At 45.7% G+C, this 22,267-nt stretch overlaps 3 protein-coding genes across 3 annotated transcripts; all 3 read left to right on the forward strand.

Annotated features, from left to right (window-relative positions):
* The first annotated feature begins 2,970 nt into the window (after positions 1-2,970).
* On the forward strand, positions 2,971-3,942 carry LOC116898274 (olfactory receptor 12-like). Its single transcript, XM_032899626.1, has one exon. The coding sequence runs from the start codon at positions 2,971-2,973 to the stop codon at positions 3,940-3,942; it is 972 nt and encodes a 323-aa protein (XP_032755517.1).
* A 9,846-nt stretch (positions 3,943-13,788) lies between these two features.
* LOC116898275 (olfactory receptor 12-like) lies at positions 13,789-14,748 on the forward strand. Its single transcript, XM_032899627.1, has one exon. The coding sequence runs from the start codon at positions 13,789-13,791 to the stop codon at positions 14,746-14,748; it is 960 nt and encodes a 319-aa protein (XP_032755518.1).
* A 6,316-nt stretch (positions 14,749-21,064) lies between these two features.
* Positions 21,065-22,036, forward strand: LOC116898276 (olfactory receptor 12-like). Its single transcript, XM_032899628.1, has one exon. The coding sequence runs from the start codon at positions 21,065-21,067 to the stop codon at positions 22,034-22,036; it is 972 nt and encodes a 323-aa protein (XP_032755519.1).
* Positions 22,037-22,267: the final 231 nt, after the last annotated feature.

Genomic DNA, 22,267 nt, shown 5'->3' on the forward strand with positions numbered 1-22,267 from the left:
AGAACTACATTCATGAATCACAGCGCAAACCTCCACCCAGGAGCTCACACCTACACGAAGGCTACAGTTTGCACACCAGATTTAACCTTGCTGGTCAACTGTCTAGAATGTGCTCTAACAATGCACTGTAACCACGGTGAGAAAGAACATGCAGACTGTCTCTCAGAATTCAGACGTGAAGGTTAAACCTTCATCACCTGTAAAAATATGGCTGTTGCCTCAATCTTCAGAGAAAAACTGAAGATCTTAAAGGGAAGCAGAGTGCCTGGGTGTGAGCAACCATGTATAGGTGTGATCTGTGACATGGCGACATAGTGAGACCCTGAGACATCCAGATGCATGTGTGGGAGCAACACTGTGAGTTTTCCCTGTTTTGTCTCTTCCGATTGGGTCATTACTTGCTGGCTTGATTTCCTTCACACAGAAATTGTGTTAGGTGGTTCAAACGTGAAACAGTCAGAAAGGAACATGAACAGGATGGGTGTCACCACCCAGGCTTCTGATACCACCAAGGGGGTTGGATTTGCACTTAGCAGACTGTGGTCCTAGTTGCCACCTAGGATGGAATGAGCCCAGGAACCTAGCTTGGCGAGACCTCCTGACATTCTTAATACAGTGAGTTGGAGAGAGAAACAAGAGTCGGCTGTGGCCAGTGGGTCACCTTGCCCCATAGGAGCGACTGCTCTAATGAGAGACACTGGGCACAGATGGTTTGGAGTTTCTCCGTTGTCATGCTGGTGAACCCTTCAAGGTTTCCAGAGGACTGCAGGATTCATACCAACCCATAGAGAGTACTATCAATGTAGCAGAGTTTGGCCACAGCCAGCCTTCCAACTCTGGAGTCCAGGGACATAGGGTCCCAGTTGCTGGCTGCCAGCACCACCTTAATTGGCCATTGGAGGCCAAGAGCCCCAGCCCTATGTGATGCAGAGCATCTCATCCAGGAGAGTGACCCCAAGGGCAGGCAACTCCACACAATGCCCTGTTAGCGGGCAAAGCAAGGAAGCCCTGCCTTTTCTGACAAGACCCAGAACCTGGCATGATTGAAACTCACAAACCCAGTCCCTTACAGGGGTGCCCAGCCCTGCTCACAGTCACTTCCCTCCATGGCTGACCTGATGATAGTCCAAAGACAATGGCTATCTGCCACTTCATATCTATCACAGAACAAGCTCTTCAGCATGGGTTCCTGGGAGCATGCGTCTTGGATGTGTAACCCTTGAGTAGCCTGGACTCATACCTAGAAAGGTAAGTTCTTTGTGTCACGTGTGGGGAGTAGGAGCCCACCTATATGGATGGAGAGAAGAAAGGTGATGCACACAGTGTGCACGGTGCCGGCCATGCTCCATACCCGCCAAACTGACACGTTTTGTTTTGATCATCCCTGGCTTTTGGCATAGGTTAGAGTATGGTTTGGGGAGGGTACTTATTCAACACCAGCTCTAATTCTGCAGGCACGTGGAGTAAAACTCTTCATCCAAGCCCCTCACAGGACACTGTGATAGTGTTTCTCAGGAGCACCAAGGCCAAGGGGAGCACAGACTTTCCCTTCATATACAATATCTGCCTTCTCTCCCACAGCAGAGCAGTGTCCTCACCCCATGCCTCTCTCTCCTTCCTTAGACATCCTTAGATAATGGTTTTCCTCAGCACCCTGGGAAGATCAAGCTTGTCCTTGTTACATCTAAAAACAAAGGACTAACTTTCATTTACCCATCACACATATCACCATGGAAACCTATGTGGTCAATACAGGAACGGCTGGCTTGTGTGTCAACGGTGTGAACACAAAGTCACTCCATGCACACCTGTGAGCTCACAGTGAGAAAAACTGGCCATTCTCTCGTACCGGCACGGGACTGCACGGTGAGGGCGAACTGTGGAAGTGAGTAGAGGGCACAGAAGATGAACTAACTTAGATCAGAGAAGTCTTCTAACCCTCCATGGTAACGGAGAACAGATACATTCTTTATCCCCACCAGAACACTCAGTACTACACAGCCCTGCATTGATTTATCAGCCAGAAGCCTGGTCACCAAACCCAGCATTTAGAGGACAGCCCTAATCTGATGATGCTATCTAGGATCACTATGAAGAGAAAGTGACTCTAAATGGCCAGAAGGTCAGAAGCCAGATTTCTCTAGTTTTCAAAGGCAACACACAAGACTTTATAAACTCGCAAAAAAGGAGGTGGAGCAGGAAGTAGAATTGGCCATGTAATCTAATGGGAGACTCTGAGCATGTCCCCAATATGTCTGAAATCCATTCCTGCTCTTTCTCAGGACATGGGCCTCAGCTGGTTCCTCATCAAATCTCCAAAATCTAGTCATTAGCTGGAGATGCATCCTCAAGGAAGCAGACCTGTACATTGATAATTACTGTGGACAAGACTTGGGTCTAGAGTTGCTGAGGACCTCTATTCATACAGAGAGAGAATGGAGAGGCTCCGTCTCAGTGCAGAGAGGCCTCTTCTGCACTCTTGACTAAGAGAGACTCCTCCTGGAGGAGATATGATCAGCCTGTTTGTGAAGGATACAAGGATCTTCTAAACATTTTGAATCAAGGAGGGCTGATTGGTCTGGGTGAACTCAGCACAGTTATACTTATGAAGCTGCTCTGGGACATCTCTGTGAGGTGGTAGTAAAAGTGACTAAGAGACAGGCATGTGGTCCTTGAAAAGATGTGTATACTCCATCTCTGGGCTGTGGAGGTCTCTCTGTATCCTCAGACCACTGTCCAGCCTCCTGCAGAAGGGGGACCTAGGAAATCCCTGAGAACAAGTAAATCAGAGGAAATGTCCCCTTTCAGGCCACTCCAGATCATCTGACAGATCGCAGCAGCTACCAGGCATTTGGAGCATGGACACCATGTCAAGAATTGGTTCTGACAGCCTGTGGAACATCAGACTGCAGCAGTGAAGTCTGCTCCCCCTTTCCGCATCCATCCATCTCTCTGCATCTGACACCACTCATGGCCACACAAGTGCACAGAAATGGAAGTCTCTCAGCAGTGTCCTTGCAGGGGTTCATTCTGGTAGGGTTTGGGGGAAGTGCGGAGACCCAAGCTCTGCTCTTTGCTGTGTTCCTGGCCCTGTATGTAGTTACTGTCCTGGGCAACCTCACGATGATTGTGGTCATCACTCTGGATGCCCGCCTACACTCCCCCATGTACTTCTTCCTCAAGAACCTGTCCTTTGTTGACCTCTGCTATTCTTCTGTCATTGCCCCCAAAGCCATGACCATCTTCCTGTCCTCCTCTAAGGGCATCAGCTTTGCAGGATGTGCCACTCAGTTCTTCTTTTTCTCCCTTCTGGTTACCACTGAGGGCTTCCTGTTGGCAGTCATGGCTTATGACCGTTTCATGGCCATCTGCAGTCCCCTGAAGTATCCTGTGACCATGTGCCCTATGGCATGTGCCCGTCTGGTCCTGGGTGCCTACTGTGGTGGCTGCCTGAATTCCATCGTAGAGACCAGTCTTACATTTCAGCTGCCCTTCTGCAGCTCCAACCGTATCGACCACTTCTACTGTGATGTTCCCCCTTTGCTCCAGCTGGCCTGTGCTGACACAACTCTCAATGAGCTTGTCATGTTCGGCATCTGTGGACTCATCATTGTGTCTACCACTCTCGTGGTCCTGGTCTCCTATGGCTACATCACAGTGACCATTCTCAGGATGCGCTCTGGGTCAGGGCGGCACAAGCTCTTCTCTACCTGTGGTTCACACATGACAGCCGTGTCCTTGTTTTATGGAACCGTGTTTGTCATGTATGCTCAGCCAGGCGCTCTGACATCCATGGAGCAGGGGAAAGTGGTCTCTGTCTTCTACACCCTGGTCATCCCCATGCTGAACCCCCTCATCTACAGCCTACGGAACAAGGATGTGAAGGATGCCCTGAGGAGGTTGGGACAGAGGCACAGTCTTGTGAAGGAGGATGTGCAGTGAGGGCTGGATGGACGCTTTCTAATTCAGCACTGTGCAACCTCTTCTATTCATCCTCCTGCGGTGGTTCCTAGATGTATATTATAGAGCACTAGAGGTACTCACTGAACAGGTAGCACAGGGCTGCTCTGTTAAGACTTGGAGCCAGTTCCAAGCCACAAGTTTTATTATTCTTTAATTTTTTTTACCTTCCAGACTTTATTCTCCTCCCAGTCCACCCTCTGACTGTTCCACATCCCACACCTCCTCCTGATCCCCACATCTCCAAGAGGATGCTTCCACCCCATTCCCTACCTCACCAGACCTCCCCACTTCCTGGGACCCCAAGTCTCTTGAGGGTTAGGTACCTATTCCCTGATTGAGCCCAGACCAGGCAGTCTTCTGCTCTATATGTGTTGGGGGCCTCATATCAGCTAGTGTACGCTCCCTGGTTGATGTCCAAGCCACTTTTTAATGTAGTGCAGTGAACATAATTTGTATTTGTTGCTACTGAGTTGTTTTTTATGAAAGGAAATAAATATTTAGACTAATATACAAAACAGAGTAAATTGCTAAAATCAAGTCCCTCTCTCTAACACCACTTTGATGCATATCTTGGTGACTCCTTATGACCATACTATAGTCTCCTGCTCCTCTTTAGTTAAGCTTTCTCTAGAGCTTTAGAATTTGACTCCAGAGTGCTTGGTGTTCTTAAGAAGACCAGAGTTCAGTTCCAAGTACCTATGCCAGGAGGCTCAAAATCATGTTGTAATTCCATCTCCAGTAATGGCCTATGATCAGTTCATGGTTATCTGCTGTTCCCTACCATCCCCTGCGACCATGAATCCCATGACCTGTGCCTGTCAGGTCCTGGGTGCCTACTATGGAGGCTGCCTGCACTCCATTGTAAAGACCAGCCTTGAGTTCCAACTTCCCTTGTGCAACTCTAACCACACTGTGCACTTCTGGACTGCAAACATTCAGTAATATTGATATGTATGAATAATTTCTGAGTAAACAGGAAAGATATACCATGTTCATGTGAGATAAAGGTCAGCTTCTAATATGATTTATTAACTCACTCAATCATACATGAGGAGATGTAACTCAAAATCCACCTCAGTTTTTTTTTTTTTTTTTTGGTTCTTTTTTTGGGCCGGGGACCGAACCCAGGGCCTTGCGCTTCCCTAGGCAAGCGCTCTACCACTGAGCTAAATCCCCAACCCCCACACTCAGTTTTTACTTCATTAGATGCCTATACACTTATCCATGATAACAGATCAACACGTAAATAAAAAATTTTTAAAGTCACATACGATAGCTCTAAACATATTGCCAAGTTTCCTCCTAGTGAGATCCATGGCTCCTGTGAAGCACATCTAGCATAGATTCTATCTCACGAAGAGCCATGATCTGAATTTAATGTAGTAGTAAATGTATACATATTATATATGTATATATGCATATATTGAAATCAATTTGTAAACGCACAATCTTGCAACTTCACTATACTGTGGCTAGGGAAAAGACGTACAACTCCATTGTGTCCTCCATTCAACCCCAGGCATTCTGCCCCAAGGTCAACACTCAATCAGATCTGACCAGGGTTACAACTCCGTTCCAAGAGTGGCCTGTAAGATAGCCAAGGTGTTTGTCTCGTTCTTGATGTCTGATGCTCAGTATCATCTTCATAAGATTCGCCCTTGTGTTTGTGTACAGCGAAGGTTGCGTGATTTGCAAGGCTTCATGTGAGTACAAGTTGAAGAGTGCTTGCCCTCTGTACTTGGGGATACCTGTAAGGTTTTAGTTACTTTCTGACACACGATAGCCACTCTCAGTAAAAATTTAAAAGACAACTCATAAAACAGCTAGAATTAAAAATGTGTAAGGACACACCTTTAATAGAAAAATAATCCCTACAGGTTTTAAGAAACCCAACTGTCAAATGTTTTAATTTTGGTAAGCAGGGTTATTTTAAAAGAGATTGTAGTCAAGGCATTGCTGGAAACAATGTTTTTTCCTAGAGAAAATCCAAAAAGAAGAACCCAGCTTTCTAGAATATGCAGAAAATATGACAAAGGACAACACTGGACTAATGAATGTAGATCAACAAGGGACAAAGAAGGAAACACTTTATCGGGAAATGCATCAGGAGGCCTCTGATATCAAATTCAAATTGACCATCTCAGGTCAACAGTGGAGACACTCATCTGCAGAACAATTAAACAATGCTGCTCTGGATATAAACACTGATAACTTAGATATCAATGCCAGATCATTTTCAATAGATAAAGCATAAAACTCAGAAAAGACAAAAATTATTTTGGCAAAGTGCTAAAATGATAAGGCACCAAAAAGGCTCAATGGATACCAGAGAAGATATAAGACAAAGATGCTTAATAAACAAAAGAGGATTAAAATTATCCCAGAGGCAGATAAAAATCTGTAAAACAGTGTTGAGTTGGGGGAGAGAATATGCTCTGATTTCCACAGGAAAAGGAAAACTATGGATTTCATCCAAATCAATCAAAATCAGATTTGACCATGGGAAAATTCCTGAAGATCTTGGCTACAGACAGGAAGAAAGAAACCAAGACTAAACCAGACATGTAACATGGGCTACTGGTCCTTCCACGTGAAAAAAACAGTGGGACTGACTGAGACATAAAAATGTCTACTTCCAGGACCTCAGCTATGCATACCCAAAGAATCTTTGGCTATAAAATCCTCAGAATTTATCATACCATCTGTTTAAATGTCATAGAAAGAAATTTATATTTGAGTTTGGTTATACAGTGCAAGCTAACTTACAAAGTAAAATAAATGCTTTCCTACTGAAACAGAGAGCAAGGTATCATCTTTAGCTTCATTGTACACACTGTACATTCCATAAATTCATAAATGCAAAATATGTATTACCTCTAAGAGCTTATTGTTCACAGAGAGGAATAACCAGACTGGCAGGCTTGACAAAATTCACTCACAGGGATGAGGTGGTGAAGCTTATTTATTCCAGCATTCTGCCTGATCCTACTATATACTGTCTAATAACTGTCTCACCAAAACCTGCTTCAGAGACAGCTGCCAACTCCAGTTGGTCCACTTTTCAGGCTGTTTCAGTCAGGACTTCAGTTAAACCATGAACATTCTCATCATCCAGAGACTGGACAGCAAATGCTACAGGTAGTTCGCTTTAGACTGGTAAAAGTCCCAGTTTTTTAAGGGGACCCTTGAAAAAGAACAACGATGCACCAAATAAACAGAAAGCAATCTTAAGAAAACCACTCCTATTCCCAATACACGGAATGAATGGTTTTTGGTTGTTCTGTGGGTGATGAATGTCAGCGTTTGAAAAGGGAGAATATAGGAATAATAGGAAATGGGGTAGATTATTAACCCTACTTTTAGATTATATTATACTTTGATGATTTTATTCAATTTAAATCATTTTTGACAATGGGACAGGTCTGCTCCTGGAAGCAACCTCACTCTACAGTGACCTCCATATGGAGTTGATTCATTGTGGCAAGCTCTCCATTGGGCAAGAAAATGCCCTTGCCACAACTGCAGACCAAATGTTGTCCAAACTGGACAAACACAATACAGAGAAGTCAACTGCTGAGCTTTGAAAGGACAAGTAGGTTAATCCTTCATAATTCCTGCTTCCCAAGTCTGTCACTTATTCTGGACCAGAAGGCTAAGGACGATGCTCCAAAAACACAGAAATTTTGGAGGACTGTTCAGGAAGCCAGCTTTCCCCATCATTTCTATAATTGTGGAAGCTGTTTGCCTCTACTTCCTGCATACTTGGGTATTAATTATTCCTTCTTAGGTCTCTGATTATGTTGAAGACTAGATAATTATAGTCTCCCATATAAGCTTAAATTGTTTAGAATTTAACAAAATAGTTTAAATCCTATGCAACTTCGAGCTCACCAAAATAGAGTAGATAATAGAATATGTTTTCCAAAGTTGCCAAATAAAAGATCCCTTTATTGGACTAAAAGGGGGAAATGTAGGCACAAAATCTTTGTGTAAAGATTTTCCATGTATTATTCAAATGCTGATTTCTGTGTCGACATATCGGGTTGCAATCCTTAGTCTAAAAATCTCCTGTCTAATTTTGTGTAAACATTGTTCCCAAATAATTCCCTGATTGTCAATGAACCAAGCTGACCAGCCAATGACTGAGCAGGGAAGAGAATAGGGCCAGATTTCCTCCTAACCAGAGGAGGGTACAGGAGGGGGAGGAAGTGGGGATTAGCCATGGGAGGTTCAGGAGACACCATGAGAAAAATGCGTGGAGCAGCAATAAAATGTGAGTATCTCAGAGATTTTGGCTGGGAGGTAGCCAGATTAGCCTAGAGTATTAAAATGGAGTAATACTGCTCAGTTGTGCTCTTGAGCCAGATAAATAAATCTAACAGTCCAGTCTCAGTAATTTTGGAGATAGCTGGACTAAGAAAAACTGTAATAAACTCACTAAAAAGTCACTAACACCACTTGATATAAATTTTAATCCTTCCAAACATGCCACCATCCTGGGGAAATTCACACATGCAATCACAAAGGATATTCTTACATCCAAACCTCAGCATTCTACCTGTCTCCCCTAAGGCATGATCAGTGCATTATGGAAGATACATTTAGCCATGTTTAACAGTCCACAAACTCTGAACACTTTGAACATCACTGGGAAGCCAAAGACCAAAGGCTCCTCTGAGGATGAAGATAAAAGCTTAGCTATGATTCATATGTAATAAAAAGTAATTAATAAACTCCTGCTGTGGCTTGAATGATCCCCACAGGGTCATATACTTGAGTGCGGGGTCACCAGTTTGTGGAAAAGTTTGAGAAAGATTATGAGGCATGGTCTTGTTGGAGGAAGTCTATCACTGGGAGGGTTTGAAAGCACAGACCATGCTGTTTGCTCTCTCTCTCTCTCTCTCTCTCTCTCTCTCTCTCTCTCTCTCTCTCTCTCTCTCTCTGCCTGATGCCTGTGGATCTGCTTCCTGCATGAAGATCGTACACTAACCCTCTAAAATTATAAGCAAGCCCCCAGTTAAATTTATTTTACAAGAATTGCCTTGGTCCTGGTGTCTGTTTACAGTGATAGAACAATGACTATGACAACTCCCATACTACAATGACATAGAATACACATTTCTACCAGAGATAATGGGAGCATAGAAAGGAAGAGTGGACAAATGTAAGACCCAAATCCAACAGATGCCCCGAGCACAGTGTTCATTCCTAATAGCATGGGATGTGAAGACGTTGAAACCATGACCAAAACCATGGCCTTGCATGTTGGAGCATGTAGGGCATTGTCACAGCCCTAAGTAGTAAACATCCCATGTGCCTCAAGGTCCTGGGTCACTACCACAGCCCATGATTTAAACATGACATTGAGTAGCACTGCCCACAGGTATAGCAACCCTGCTGTCCATTTTCTGACCTCCCATTGTAATCTAGGTAGAAAGCATTCATGAGCAATAGCACCTGCATTTGCATATTTGTTAAACCACCCTCTAGTTGATGATGCAAAACTGTGACCTCAGCTGAGGCAATAGTCCCTGTCCATATTGTGTTTTTTTTTTTTTTTAACTTTTTTTTTGGTTCTTTTTTTTTGGAGCTGGGGACCGAACCCAGGGCCTTGCGCTTCCTAGGCAAGCGCTCTACCACTGAGCTAAATCCCCAACCCCCCGTATTGTGTTTGAGTATTTAAGCAATTGAGAACAGTGACATAGATTCTTGGGAAATACTTCTGAGGTGGCTTGTGTGAGTAGGGATCTTAGAAGCTCTCTTGTGAGAAGGACGTTTCTCAGTGAGTTTACCATGGTCCTTAGCCTGTGATGGACTAATTCCTGCACCACACTCAGGACATCTTTCCTATTGTCCTGATGTAAAGTACTTGGTTTCTCTCTAATGGTCCCTATGAGTCTCTCCAAGTGCCACGTCTTCTTTAGTCCCAGTTTTACACTCACTTTCTTATTGAATTGCACGTTTTAAATATCTCAGCTCTGCTGTTTGCTTCCAATACTCATTGTAAGCTTGGCTAGGAGTAGTCAGCAATCACCATCCTACAGTCTTTAAACTTCTTCCAGAAGACTAATTAATTAGTTTATCCTCTCTAAATTCAGCATCTTCAGAATTCACAGGACTTGACATAATGCAGACAAACTCTTCGTTAGACTGTAACATTCTTTCCTCCAGTCCAGTGTCCAGTGGAGGTCATGGTGCCTTTGAGACCTCCTAGAACAGGCCTTCACTGCCCATATTCCTGCCATCAGTCTGGTCTTCTTAGTCCCCCCATCATCATCCATGCCTATTTAGTTCTTCTGAGAGAATTCTAGGTTTCTGCTAGCCAGCTTCTTGAAAAAAATTTCAAATTTGTCTCTCAAAACAATTTCAAAGACTTGAGAGCCACATGAGGAGATAACTCAGATTTTAACCTTGTGCAGCAAGCATTCTACACACTGATCCTCCACATAAAGGAAACTCACACCTTCTGGCCCATGACAAAAGCATGCTGTTTAAGAGAAACAGGAAATGTTTCTCAGGATGAAAGTTGGTATTATAAAGTCCAGGATGCTACCTATAGGACATAAATCACAGAGGTGTTGGCAGAGGCTCCATTGTGTCCTCACATACTCTTTCCATGATGGGAAAGAACAGAGATTGACTCTCAGAATTCAGATGGAGACTTGGTAACCTTGTCATCCCACCAATAGGAACATGGTTGTTTCCTCAATCCCAGGGAAAATCTTAAGAGCAAAACTAAAGAATGTTGAGATTTGGGGCATGAGGACATATGGAACCCCAAGATGTGTGTGAGAACACAGCTAACTGCTGAGGAGGGAAGAGGTTATGGCAACCTTCCCCTTTTCTGTCTCTTCTACTGGATCACTACTCACTGGATTATATTTCTTCAGACAGAAACAATCTGAAAAAGAACAAAGGGGGCATGGAACTCATTTACCCAGGCTTCTAATGGATTTGTAGAGTAACTGACTTGATAAAAGTCAGTGCTCATTTATGGGAATTAAACCGACCAGCTTCTTAACAGGAGGACTTTGACAATGTAGTTTTCACATCAGCATGGAAAGCTGAAGGATGGGCTGTGGCCACACTGACCATCGGATGATTGCTCTAATGAGTTAACTGAGCACAGGTGCTCCCAAGTTGTCTCTGCTGTAATCCTGATGGTACCTCCAGAGGTCCCTGTGAAGTGAGGCTTCCTGCCAATCCATAGGGCTTGGATGGTGATGAGGCAGATTCACTACAGCCAGTCTTCTACCTCTGGAGCCCAGGGAGTTAGATTCCCAGCTGTCGGCAGGGCAGCAGCTTCCTAATTGGCCATTGGAGGCCAAAAGCCGCAGCATGGCTAGAAGCACAGCATCCTCTCCAGCACAGTGACCTCTCCACTAGGTTCCACTTTCAATGACAGGAGAGCAGTCAAGGTAAGGAACTGGTCTTTATTCTTTTCAAAACCCAGAACCTGTCACAGTCAGAACTTGCATGTTCCGGATCCTCACGGGGACCCAAGTGACAACCTCTGTTCACAGTCACCTTACTCCATTTCCCAGGAACCTGCAAATGATCTGACTGAGGAACAGGATCAACTGATGTCCCCCTCTGCCATCACAGACCAAGCTCAGCAGCAAGGGGGCACTGGGTGCATGGATATTGGCTGCGTGACCTTGGGGTAGACCTAAGTCACTTATAAAAGGTAAGTTCATTGTGTCCCCTGTGAGGAGAAGGAGAATATGTGGGCAGAGTTCAGAAGGGTAAACAGTGTTCACTTGGAGCTTGCCTCAGTAAGCTGACATGTCCTACCCTGATCATCTGTAGCCTTATCACAGTTCAGAGTATGCAGTTTTGAGGGGACTTTATCCTTGTTCAACCTTATTGAACACAAGCTCCAGTTCTGCAGGCAGGTGGATTGAAGCTCTGCATCCAGGCAGCTCACAGGAGGCAGCGGTGCCCCTGGCTCGTCAGGAATAGGGTTGAGGTGAGCAATGGCTGGTCCTTACCATCATGATCACCCAGTTCTCTCACAGCAGAGAAATGTTCTCAACCCGTGCTTCCCTCTCATCCCAGAAATGACATTAGATAAGCAAGCTGGAAAGATCAAGCTTGTTTGGTGGTCAGCAAGAAGCAACAGACCAACCTTCCTTTCCATAATTATTACCATGGAAATCTATGTGTGGTCAGTACTGTGACTCTTGGTGATTGTGTCAAGAGTGTGAACACAAAGCCATTCCATGTACATCTTATTAGTTCACAGTGGGAAAGTTAGCTTTGCAGTGCATGGTAGGCTCAGTTGGGACCTCCCAGCCACCAACTCATGCCCATGTGTGAACTGTGGAGAGCTGGAGAGGAGAGTGGAGGGCACAGAAAATGAGCTCACCCAAAGTGAGAACTTTCCTAAGCCCCAGAATGATAAAGAATGGACATCACACAGATCTACCCATGTGCCTCGGCACAGCAACTTCCCAGTTTAGTCCTGTGTATACCAATATGGTAACGACCATGGTGAGCCCCACTCACGACACTCCAAGGTTTCAATGCTGTGTGAGCACTGTAAGAGAAAGTGAGAGGGGATGGTCTGAGAGCACTGGGCAGACCTTCCTCTATTTCAAATGCAAAAGAGTAAGATCTTTTAATTACTCCAAACTTGAGTTGAAATGTAAGGCATAGTTGGCAGTGAGATCAGTTTTGAGGGCACACAGATGTCCCAAATATATCAAAGACCCATCCTTGGTGCTTTTGACAGGATAGAACTGGGCTATCTCATCTCCAGGTTCTATCGAACAACAAGACATTGACAGGAATCCCCTAGCCTCCTGCATACACTGATGGCTACTCGATTCCATGCTTAGAATGAGAAAACATTGGTCCTACATCGGATGGGTGGTGGCTCAGCCTGGGAAGGGCTGCTCCCCGCTCTCTTTTTACAGCTCAACTTCTGGAAGGGCGGGAGGTTCCTGTATCTTGAATAGGGGACAATGGCGAGATCTGGGAGGTATGGGGCGGAACTCAGAACTTCTGTACTGATGACACAGGAAGGCTTTGGAGGTGATGGAACAGGATCCTTTAGACCCCCAAAACTGATAAGGAGACAGAGCTGGCAATGAGATTAGGTCCCATACCATGAGCATGTCTCAAACATGCATGGACCCCAGTCCTGGTGCTAATCAGGGCATGGGCTTAGGCCACAATTTCTAACATCTTGCCACTAGCGGGAACCCTTTACACCCCCGATGAAGCAGAGATTGTTCAGATTGTAGCTGTCCACCAGTCTTAGAGTCAGATCTGCCCCGATGAGGTCAAAAGTCCAGCAGAGGACACAGATAAAGCCCAAGTCTAGGGAGAGCTGTTTCTCTACTGAGTCCAGCCTAGACATGACAAGATCACCTACCCCAGTTTCTGGGAGGTCAGCAGATTCCTTTGCCCATTCTACGTTCAGTGGGGGAGACAGAAGGGCAGGACTTGTGGGTGTCTTTTAAAGTGGCATCACCCAGGATGTCCCTGGAGGTGGAGAACAAGCAACTCAGAGGCAAGCATGGGGACACTGAAAGGCTGTCTGTGCCTGAGAGTCACTCTACTCAGAGCCCCTCTTTGTATCCTCAAAGCTCGGCTCAGGCTTCTGCACAGACAGGGCTCAGTACATCCTCAGGAACTAAGTAACTCAGTGAAAATGCCCACCTTCAGGCCACACTGGTCCATCTGGAAGGTGATCCAGGTCTCTGGGCTTGTGGACAGCATGTCACAGATTTGTCTCAGCACTCGATGGGACATGTGCCTTTAGAATTAAGGACTATTTCCCTTCTGTCTCTACCTTCCTTTCTCCAGGTGTCCCCACTCATGGCCACAGCAGTCCACAGAAATGGAAGCCTCTCCACAGTGCCCTTGCAGGGGTTCATACTGGTGGGATTTGGGGGAGGTGCAGAGACCCAGGCCCTGCTCTTTGTTGTCTTCCTGGTCCTGTACCTAGTGACAGTCCTGGGCAACCTCACTATGATCGTGGTCATCACCCTGGATGCCCGTCTGCACTCCCCCATGTACTTCTTCCTCAAGAATCTGTCCTTTGTGGACCTCTGTTACTCCTCTGCCATTGCCCCCAAAGCCATGGCCAACTTCTATTCTTCCAAAGTCATTGGAGTTGCTGGTTGTGCTGCACAGTTATTTTTCTTCTCCTTCCTGGGGACAAGTGAGGCTTTACTTCTTGCCGTGATGGCCTATGACCGCTTCATGGCCATCTGCAGTCCTCTGCACTACGCAGTGACCATGTCCCCCACAGTCTGTGCTTGCCTTGTGCTGGCTGCCTATGGTGGAGGTTGTCTCAACTCCATTGTGGAGACCAGCCTCACTTTTCAACTTCCCTTCTGTAGCTCCAATCACATTGACCATTTCTTTTGTGACGTGCCCCCGCTGCTCCAGCTTGCCTGTGCCAACACCTCTGTCAATGAGCTGGTAATGTTTGCCCTCTGCGGCTTCATTTTAATGGGAGCAACGTTAGTCATCCTGGTTTCCTATGGCTACATCACGGTGACCATCCTCAGCATGCACTCGGGATCCAGGAAGCACAAGGTCTTCTCCACCTGTGGCTCCCACTTGACCGCCGTGTCTTTGTTTTACGGGACTGGGATTGCTATATATGGCCAGCCAGGAGGTGTGGCATCTAAAGAGCAAAGCAAGGTGGTTTCCATCTTCTACACCCTGGTCATCCCCATGCTCAACCCCCTTATCTACAGTCTGCGGAACAAGGACGTGAAGGATGCCCTGTGGAGGCTAAGACACAGACAGAGACATGCAGCCATGTAAAGGAAGGTATCCTAGGGATGGAAGGAAGGGTTGTGTAGAAGACAATCTTACTACCAGGACAGTTCACGTGTGTTTTGAATCTTGTTTTCTTGCTTGCTTCTGGGTAGCTTTCTGCATGCTTTCTTCCTTCTGGCATTTGCGTGTGCCTTCTCTGTTCCCTTGTATTCCAGGAGCAGCAAAGTTTCAGTGTAGACACCGCTGTGTTAGGACGATTATCTACAAGGATGAGGCTGCTCCTTGGAGGCTGAAATAATCACCCCCTGAGAACCAGTTTTTCCTTCAGTCAGCAAGGGGTTTCTTGGCCTGATCTCTGGAACCATGATGGAGACCCCTGTGATGAGCACACCCCACCACACCACACCGCTTGTCCTCTGTCTCAATTCCTGTTCCATTTCAACATAAAACTCTCACCAGTACCCCGCTAATGGACTAAGGACACTCACTGGACGTGGCTATTCACTCTGAGACATTAATTAAACTTCCTGTCATTGACTCCAGCCATCGCTGCACTCTATAAGTGGCATATAAGGACAGGTGGCTAAGCCTAGCTTATTGAGAACCTGAGCTCGGACCCATGGGCTTCTGTTTCATTTACTTACCTGTTACATTATGAGTGAAAGAAAACATGGGTTAGTTATATGTCAATTCTCATTTTATATATCAATTTGCAATAAGTCCTTTTGGGGAAGAGTTTATCATGTAAACAGCAGCTAACAGACTTTATCATGTAAACAGAGAGTATCTAAGAGCATGCACATTTACTGCAGACTTCGAGTTAGAATCTTGGTCACAACACAAAGGTAGCAAAGCAGATTTAGCAGTATCGCAAGGGATATTAAACCTAGGCTTTTGACAGAACGGACTGCATCTGGAGCACGTACTTATTTGGTTCAGTTCATACTCAAACCTTGGCTGTTGCTGTTGTACAACCTAAGTAAACCTCCCTGAGGTTGGGTTTTAAACTGTTGTCTTTGGGATTGGTTTAGTCCCAAGACAGACAGAAATGAATTCTTGCATTTCTGTGTTTTACCTGGGCTGAGCTTGAGATGACAGTGTTGAATAACTGATTTTTTTTTAAAGAATGAACAGAAGAAAGGGAAAGAGAAAAAGCCCAAATAACTAGCCTGACAGAAGGAAATCTAAACTCTGTATTAATATCACATGGAAATATGTATACAACAGGAGTAGCAGTTCAGAGACACATGCCAATAGCTAAACCAAAATGGCATTTTAGGATCACGTGGGACTCCACCCAAACTTTCCCCTATCCATCTTACCCCTGGTACCAAGAGCTAAAGAGTCCCCAAGTCCCATCAATAGCCCCAAACTTTCCCAGCCTGCCCAGCTCCCATCGCTGACAGGAAAGGAGCCCTCAGACCCCACCATTGGGCCCAGACCTTCCTGTCAGCACATTACCAAGCACCAATGGGTGAGAAGTGCCAGTGGACCCTCCTTACACTTGCACAGTTCCCCCTTGACTCCCCTGCTGACCTTGTCTACCAGATGTTGTATGAGGATGGTAGAGAACAACTATTTTTTTGAAGGATGAGAAACCTAGGCCTCCAGGTGCCACGCAGAGAGACTCCATGTTTCTGAAAGAAAGCAGTGTGTCTGTACTAACTGTCATATAACATAGGACGCTATTCATAGAATGCAAATGGCAGAGGCACATAGGACACTTTCCTGGTGCACTCCAGGCCAGGGTGGAGAGGATAATGCTGTACTGGCTGTCACCAAAACAAACATCCTTGTCAGCCACAAGGAGAAGCTTGACAGAAGCATCAAACCCAGGCAGCGACCAAGCAGTGACTTGTGGAGAATACTCCAAGATAAGGACATTAGCAAGGATGTTCTCAGCAAGAGTCTAGCTTTTCAGAAGATAAGGCCGATAGTTAACACATAGGACCTCATGAAATTAAAACAAACAAACAAACAACAACAACAACAACAAAAACTGACACCGTTGATTAAATGAATAGATAGGCACAGAATTGGAGAAAATATTCTTGTTGTAAACATGACAGAATATGTATCTAGAATATAACAAAACCAAAACTAAAACAAACATAAAACCTAAGCAATTCTCTAAGTAGATGGTTGAAGTGGAAACTTCTGGTTTGTTTGGAAAGTCAGTTAGGTCAAGTGACGTTTGCTGGGGCACACAGGTGAAAGGATGTCTTGCTAAAGCAGACATGTGAAAGAATGTTTTCCTGAAGCAGACACAGGTGACAGGATATTTTTCTATAGCAAACACATGAAAGGACTCAAATGAAGGAGTATAAATATGATCCCACAGACAGTGGAAGATGAGCACTGAGCATGAGTTTGATTGGTTCCACTTTGCTATTCTTCACTAACAACACACATGTATTGGTTTACCTTTATGTAGCACAGTTGAGCTCGACTTGTGGTAGCGCTGTCATTGAGAAAAACTCATTCAAGAACTGCTTGTGAGGTTCCTGCTGAAGCTTGCCTTTCTGGGCCTTGCCTTCAGTCATTTGGTGAGCCTCATGGTTCCTTCAAGATTGAACTACAGCAGCTGGTTCGTGCCCGGTGTCTGCCTGACTTGAGGACTGGTCTGCAGCTGCTGAGTAGTATTTGATGTTTGTTACAGGACTGAATTGTTAACAAAGAAGATCAGGCTCACTCACAAAGAACTGTTGCTAAACAGGTCCACTTCCCCCATATCCTAATAACTTATCGCTTCCATCTTCTATTACCTCTGGTGGGTGGGTGGACAAGAGGAGAGGTTGAATGCTTATTAAAGTAGGTTTCAAAACCTACTTTATGCCTACAGATGGTTCCACACTCATGTACACACAGGCAGCACTGATTCGATTCAGTGAATTGGAGAGAGAGAGAGAGAGAGACAAGACAAGACAAGACATGAAATTGGGACGTGAAAGTAGTAGTCAGGATAGGGAAGCAGTTGAAGTGTAGATTTGATCAAAACAAATTATATTCATGTATGAAATTTCCAAACTAAAAAGACAGAAATATGTTTCAACAAAATCAAATCCCAATTAATAAATGAAAGAAAGAGACATTTCTCAAAATATGAAACACAAATGGCCAATAAACATGGGAAACTGGGAAATGTTCAACTTCACCAGCCATCAGAGAGATGCGAATTAGGACAACAGGAAAAGGGTTAGAGATGATTCAGAAGTTAAAAGCACTTGGCACTCTTGCAGAGGAACCAACACCTACATGCAGCTCACAGTTATCTGTTATGCTAGTCCCAGGAGGTTTAATACCCTCTTCCAGTGGCCATGGCCACTGCACACATGTGATGCACATATGTACATGCAGGCAAATGCACATAAAATAAAAAATAAATATTTAAATGGGAGGTGGTGGCACATGCTTTCAATCCCATTCTTTGGGAGGCAGAGGCTGACAGATCTCTGAGTTCCAGGCCAGTCAGGTCTACAGAGTGAACTCCAAGACAGCCAGAGCTACACAGAGAAACCCTGTCTTGAAAAACCAAATAAACGCACCTAAAAGAAACAACACTTAAATGCAATCTTATCTCAGATTATGACAATTTCGTTAATGAAATGAAATTGTCTTAATGGGAACCATTAAGAAAATAAAAAACAGTAAATGCTGGTGAGGATGTAGATCTGAGGATGTATGTGGGAACCACTATACGTTGCTGGTGGGAATGTAAACTAGTCAATTCAGTATGGAAGTCAGCTTGGGGGGTTTTCAAAAAACCAATAGATCTCCCATATGGTCCAGATGAAGCTCTTCTGGGGATTCCAGACTAGCACAGTTGCACATCGTCCTTCACTGTAGCACCATTTATAATAGCCAAGTCATGCAACCAACCTAGGGGTCCAGCAACCGAGGTGTAGAAGAGAAAAATGTGGTATGCACACACAATGGGATTTTGCCACCCACAGGAGGAATTAAACTACTTCATCTGCAGGGAAATGGATACAAGTAGAGCTAGTCATACTAAGTAACCTAAGGCAAGTGCCATATTTTCTCTTATTTGTGGATCCCAGAATTTACATAGAAACATAAAACCTGATGTGTACCTATGTTATGAGAGTAGAAGTAAAACTGGGGGAACAGGAAGCAACATCAAGGGAGTGAGCTGAGGGTGGGTATAGGGGTGTGAGGGAGAAGCTGTTCAACACATGTATGTAGCTTGAAAATTAAATCTTTTTTTTTTTCAAAAAGATGTGAGTACTGACTGATACGTTATCAGGGAAAATGTCAAGTCCAGGACTGGTGAGTACTCTGGCCCAGGTGTATGAAGATATCAACCTAAGGCAGAGGCATGCAGTCACCCAAGGGACACATGGTCAACCACTGGGGGAAGCAAAGGCTCACTACAGTCCAGGAGAAGCACTGTCCCTTAGTTTGGATAGCTGCTATTACTACTGGCTTAGATTTTGAATTCTTTTAAGCAAGAATTGTACTGCTTAAAGGAACTGAATTCTTTAAGCAGATGGGAACAGCAGGAAAAGAGTGGGGTGGGAACTACACCACTTGGGAGACTGCTCTAATGAGGGGCATTGGTCTTTCTGAGATGAGTCTGTCATACTCCCGATGGTCCCTCCCTAAGTCTCTGGGGACCAAAGCTTCCCGCCAATAGACCAAGAGAAGATGCCATGAGAAAGACCTTGGCTGGAGCCAATGCTGCACCTCTGGTGCTCAGAGGCTGGGGTGAAGTTCCAGCCACCACAGAGAATGGTGTTCTTCTAATTGGACACTGGAGGCTAAGAGTCCCAGCCCTGCCAGATACAGAGAATCCTCTCAAGCAACTCATACCCAACACACACTGCCCATCTGAGAAGGAACAGAGAGGAACCAAGGCAAGGGAGGCAGGAGTCTTCCCTCTTCACAGGGCCCAGAGCCCAAGACAGCAAAAACATTCATGCCAGACCCTCACAGACACTGCAATGCTCACCTCTGTCCACAGTCACCTAATTCACCTGCCAAGAAAGCTGTAAATCACCTTATGGACAGGAACAACTGATGCCCATCTTCATAAAGCACCAGACTTGCCTGCCTGAGGATGCTGGGAGATAGGTGTTGGCTGTGTGACCTTGTTGCAGACCAGACTCTCACCTAGATATGGTAAGTGTGTCACCTGTCAGGACTGAAAATGTAGGAGAGTTGGTGGCTAGAGGGTAGTGGGGTCAGCATTCAGCAGGAAGAGACAGTTTGTCTTAGCGGTAGAAATGTCTTGTCCTAAATATCCCTGGTCTTGGCCCACTTCAGGGCTAGTCATACAGGAGCCCCCACCATAGGCTCAGCTTACTAAATAAAGCTTCATTTCTGCTGGGACATGGAATGAAGCTCTGTGTTCAACCAGCTCACAAAAGACTGCAGACCTTGTGCAGGCTCAGGAGGGGCAAGGCTGAGGTGAGCACAGGCTATCCCTTCACTTCCCACTACTTCAAGTTTCACTCTATAGTAGACGGTGGACTTAAATAGGATCCTCCAGGATCCACATCCCTACTCTATGTGGTATATGGAATATGGCAGTGCTGAGTTTGCAACAACAGAACTCACCCTGCTCACAGCTTTCTTGAGCCCCCAGGGCGATGTAGAGTAGACGCCTGCCCCTTTCTAACCAGGCTCCCAAACCCAGCAGCCTCCTGCATCCATCTCGGGTACCTACATGTGACGGCCCATGGCCAGTCCCAAAGGGTGCTTTTCTTCTGCTGCTGTGATCCCTAGGATGAAGAGAAAGTAACCGGGAATAGGGAGCAGCCACAAGGCAGAGACTATCTTGTCTGCTTTTCCAATTGGAAAGATAAACCCCAAACTGAAGTGAAGCGGTTAGCAGAGATGTCAGAGAGATCAAGTTGGAAGCCAATCATGTGTGGGCACCAGTCTCACTGCTTCTGAGAACACCTCACATACAGATGTTGTGACGTTCAGATGTTTTATGGACATTCAGTTAAGGTGGAAGGGTAGGGTGGGGTCCTGAGTAGCTCTAAAATGGTGTCCCTTGGGAATGTCCTTAGAGGTGGATAGCAAGCAACCCAGGGGCAGTTGTGGGGAAGCTGAAGGCTGTACCTAAGAGTCACTTAGCTCTGGAAGCCTCTTTGCACCCTTAGATCCATAGTTCAGCTTCCTACACAGACAGGGCCCAGCACATCCTCATGAATCAAAAGTCAGAGCAAATGTCCACTTTCAGGTCAGACCAGCACAGCAGAGCATCTGGTGAACTTTTGCGCAGTGGACAACATGGCACCAACAGGTTTCAGCAGGCTGTGGAACGTCTAGCAACACCAATGAGACCCGCTCCCTCTCTCTGCCTCCACCTTCCTCTCTTCAGGTGTCCCCACTCATGGCCACAGCAATCCACAGAAATGGAAGCCTCTCCACAGTGTCCTTGCAGGGGTTCGTGCTGGTGGGATTTGGGGGAGGTGCAGAGACACAGGCCCTGCTCTTCACTGTCTTCCTGGTTCTGTACGTGGTCACCATCCTGGGCAACCTCACCATGATCATGGTCATCACCCTGGATGCCCGTCTGCACTCCCCCATGTACTTCTTCCTCAAGAACCTGTCCTTCGTTGATCTCTGCTATTCTTCCGTCATTGCCCCTAATGCCCTGGCCAACTTCCTCTCTGCCTCCAAAGTCATCAGCTTTGAGGCTTGTGCCACCCAGCTTTTCTTTTTCTCCTTGTTGGCTACCACTGAGGCTTTCCTCTTAGCTGTGATGGCCTATGACCGTTTCATGGCCATCTGCAGTCCCCTGAGGTACCCTGTGACCATGTGCCCTATGACCTGTGCCCGTCTGGTCCTGAGCGCCTACTGTGGAGGCTGCCTGAACTCCATTGTGCAGACCAGCCTCACGTTTCAGCTGCCCTTCTGCAGCTCCAACCGTATTGACCACTTCTACTGTGATGTGCCCCCACTGCTCCGGCTGGCCTGTGCCAGCACGGCTCTCAATGAGCTCTTTCTCTTTGGCCTCTGTGGGTTCATCATCGTGAGCACCACCTTAGCTGTCCTGGTTTCCTATGGCTACATCACCGTGACCATCCTCAGGATGCACTCGGGATCTGGGAGGCACAAGGTCTTCTCTACCTGTGGCTCTCATATGATGGCTGTGTCCTTGTTCTATGGAACTGTGTTTGTCATGTATGCACAGCCTGGAGCAGTGGCATCTATGGCACAGGGCAAGGTGATATCTGTCTTCTACACCCTGGTCATTCCTATGCTCAACCCCCTCATCTATAGTCTGAGGAACAAGGATGTGAAGGACGCCCTGCAGAGGCTGCGACAGAGACATGGCCTTGTGACGAGAGGAGGCAAGTAGGGATCAAGTCAGCGCCATGGAAAGAAAACGTCCTCGGATGATGATAGGTGTCTTTATTTTGCCTTTTTCCCTCTCTCAATCTGTTTTTCTTTCTTTTCTGATTTACTGAATCATGGTTTTATTCCTTTCTTCCATCTTTTAATCCACTTACCCATCTACCACATCTTTCATGCATGAATAATACTATTCATTCATTTTCAAAATGTAAGTAAGGCATTTTGCTTGCCACAT

The sequence above is a fragment of the Rattus rattus genome, chromosome 4, assembly GCF_011064425.1.
Source record: "Rattus rattus isolate New Zealand chromosome 4, Rrattus_CSIRO_v1, whole genome shotgun sequence".
Classification (NCBI taxonomy): Eukaryota; Metazoa; Chordata; class Mammalia; order Rodentia; family Muridae; genus Rattus; species Rattus rattus.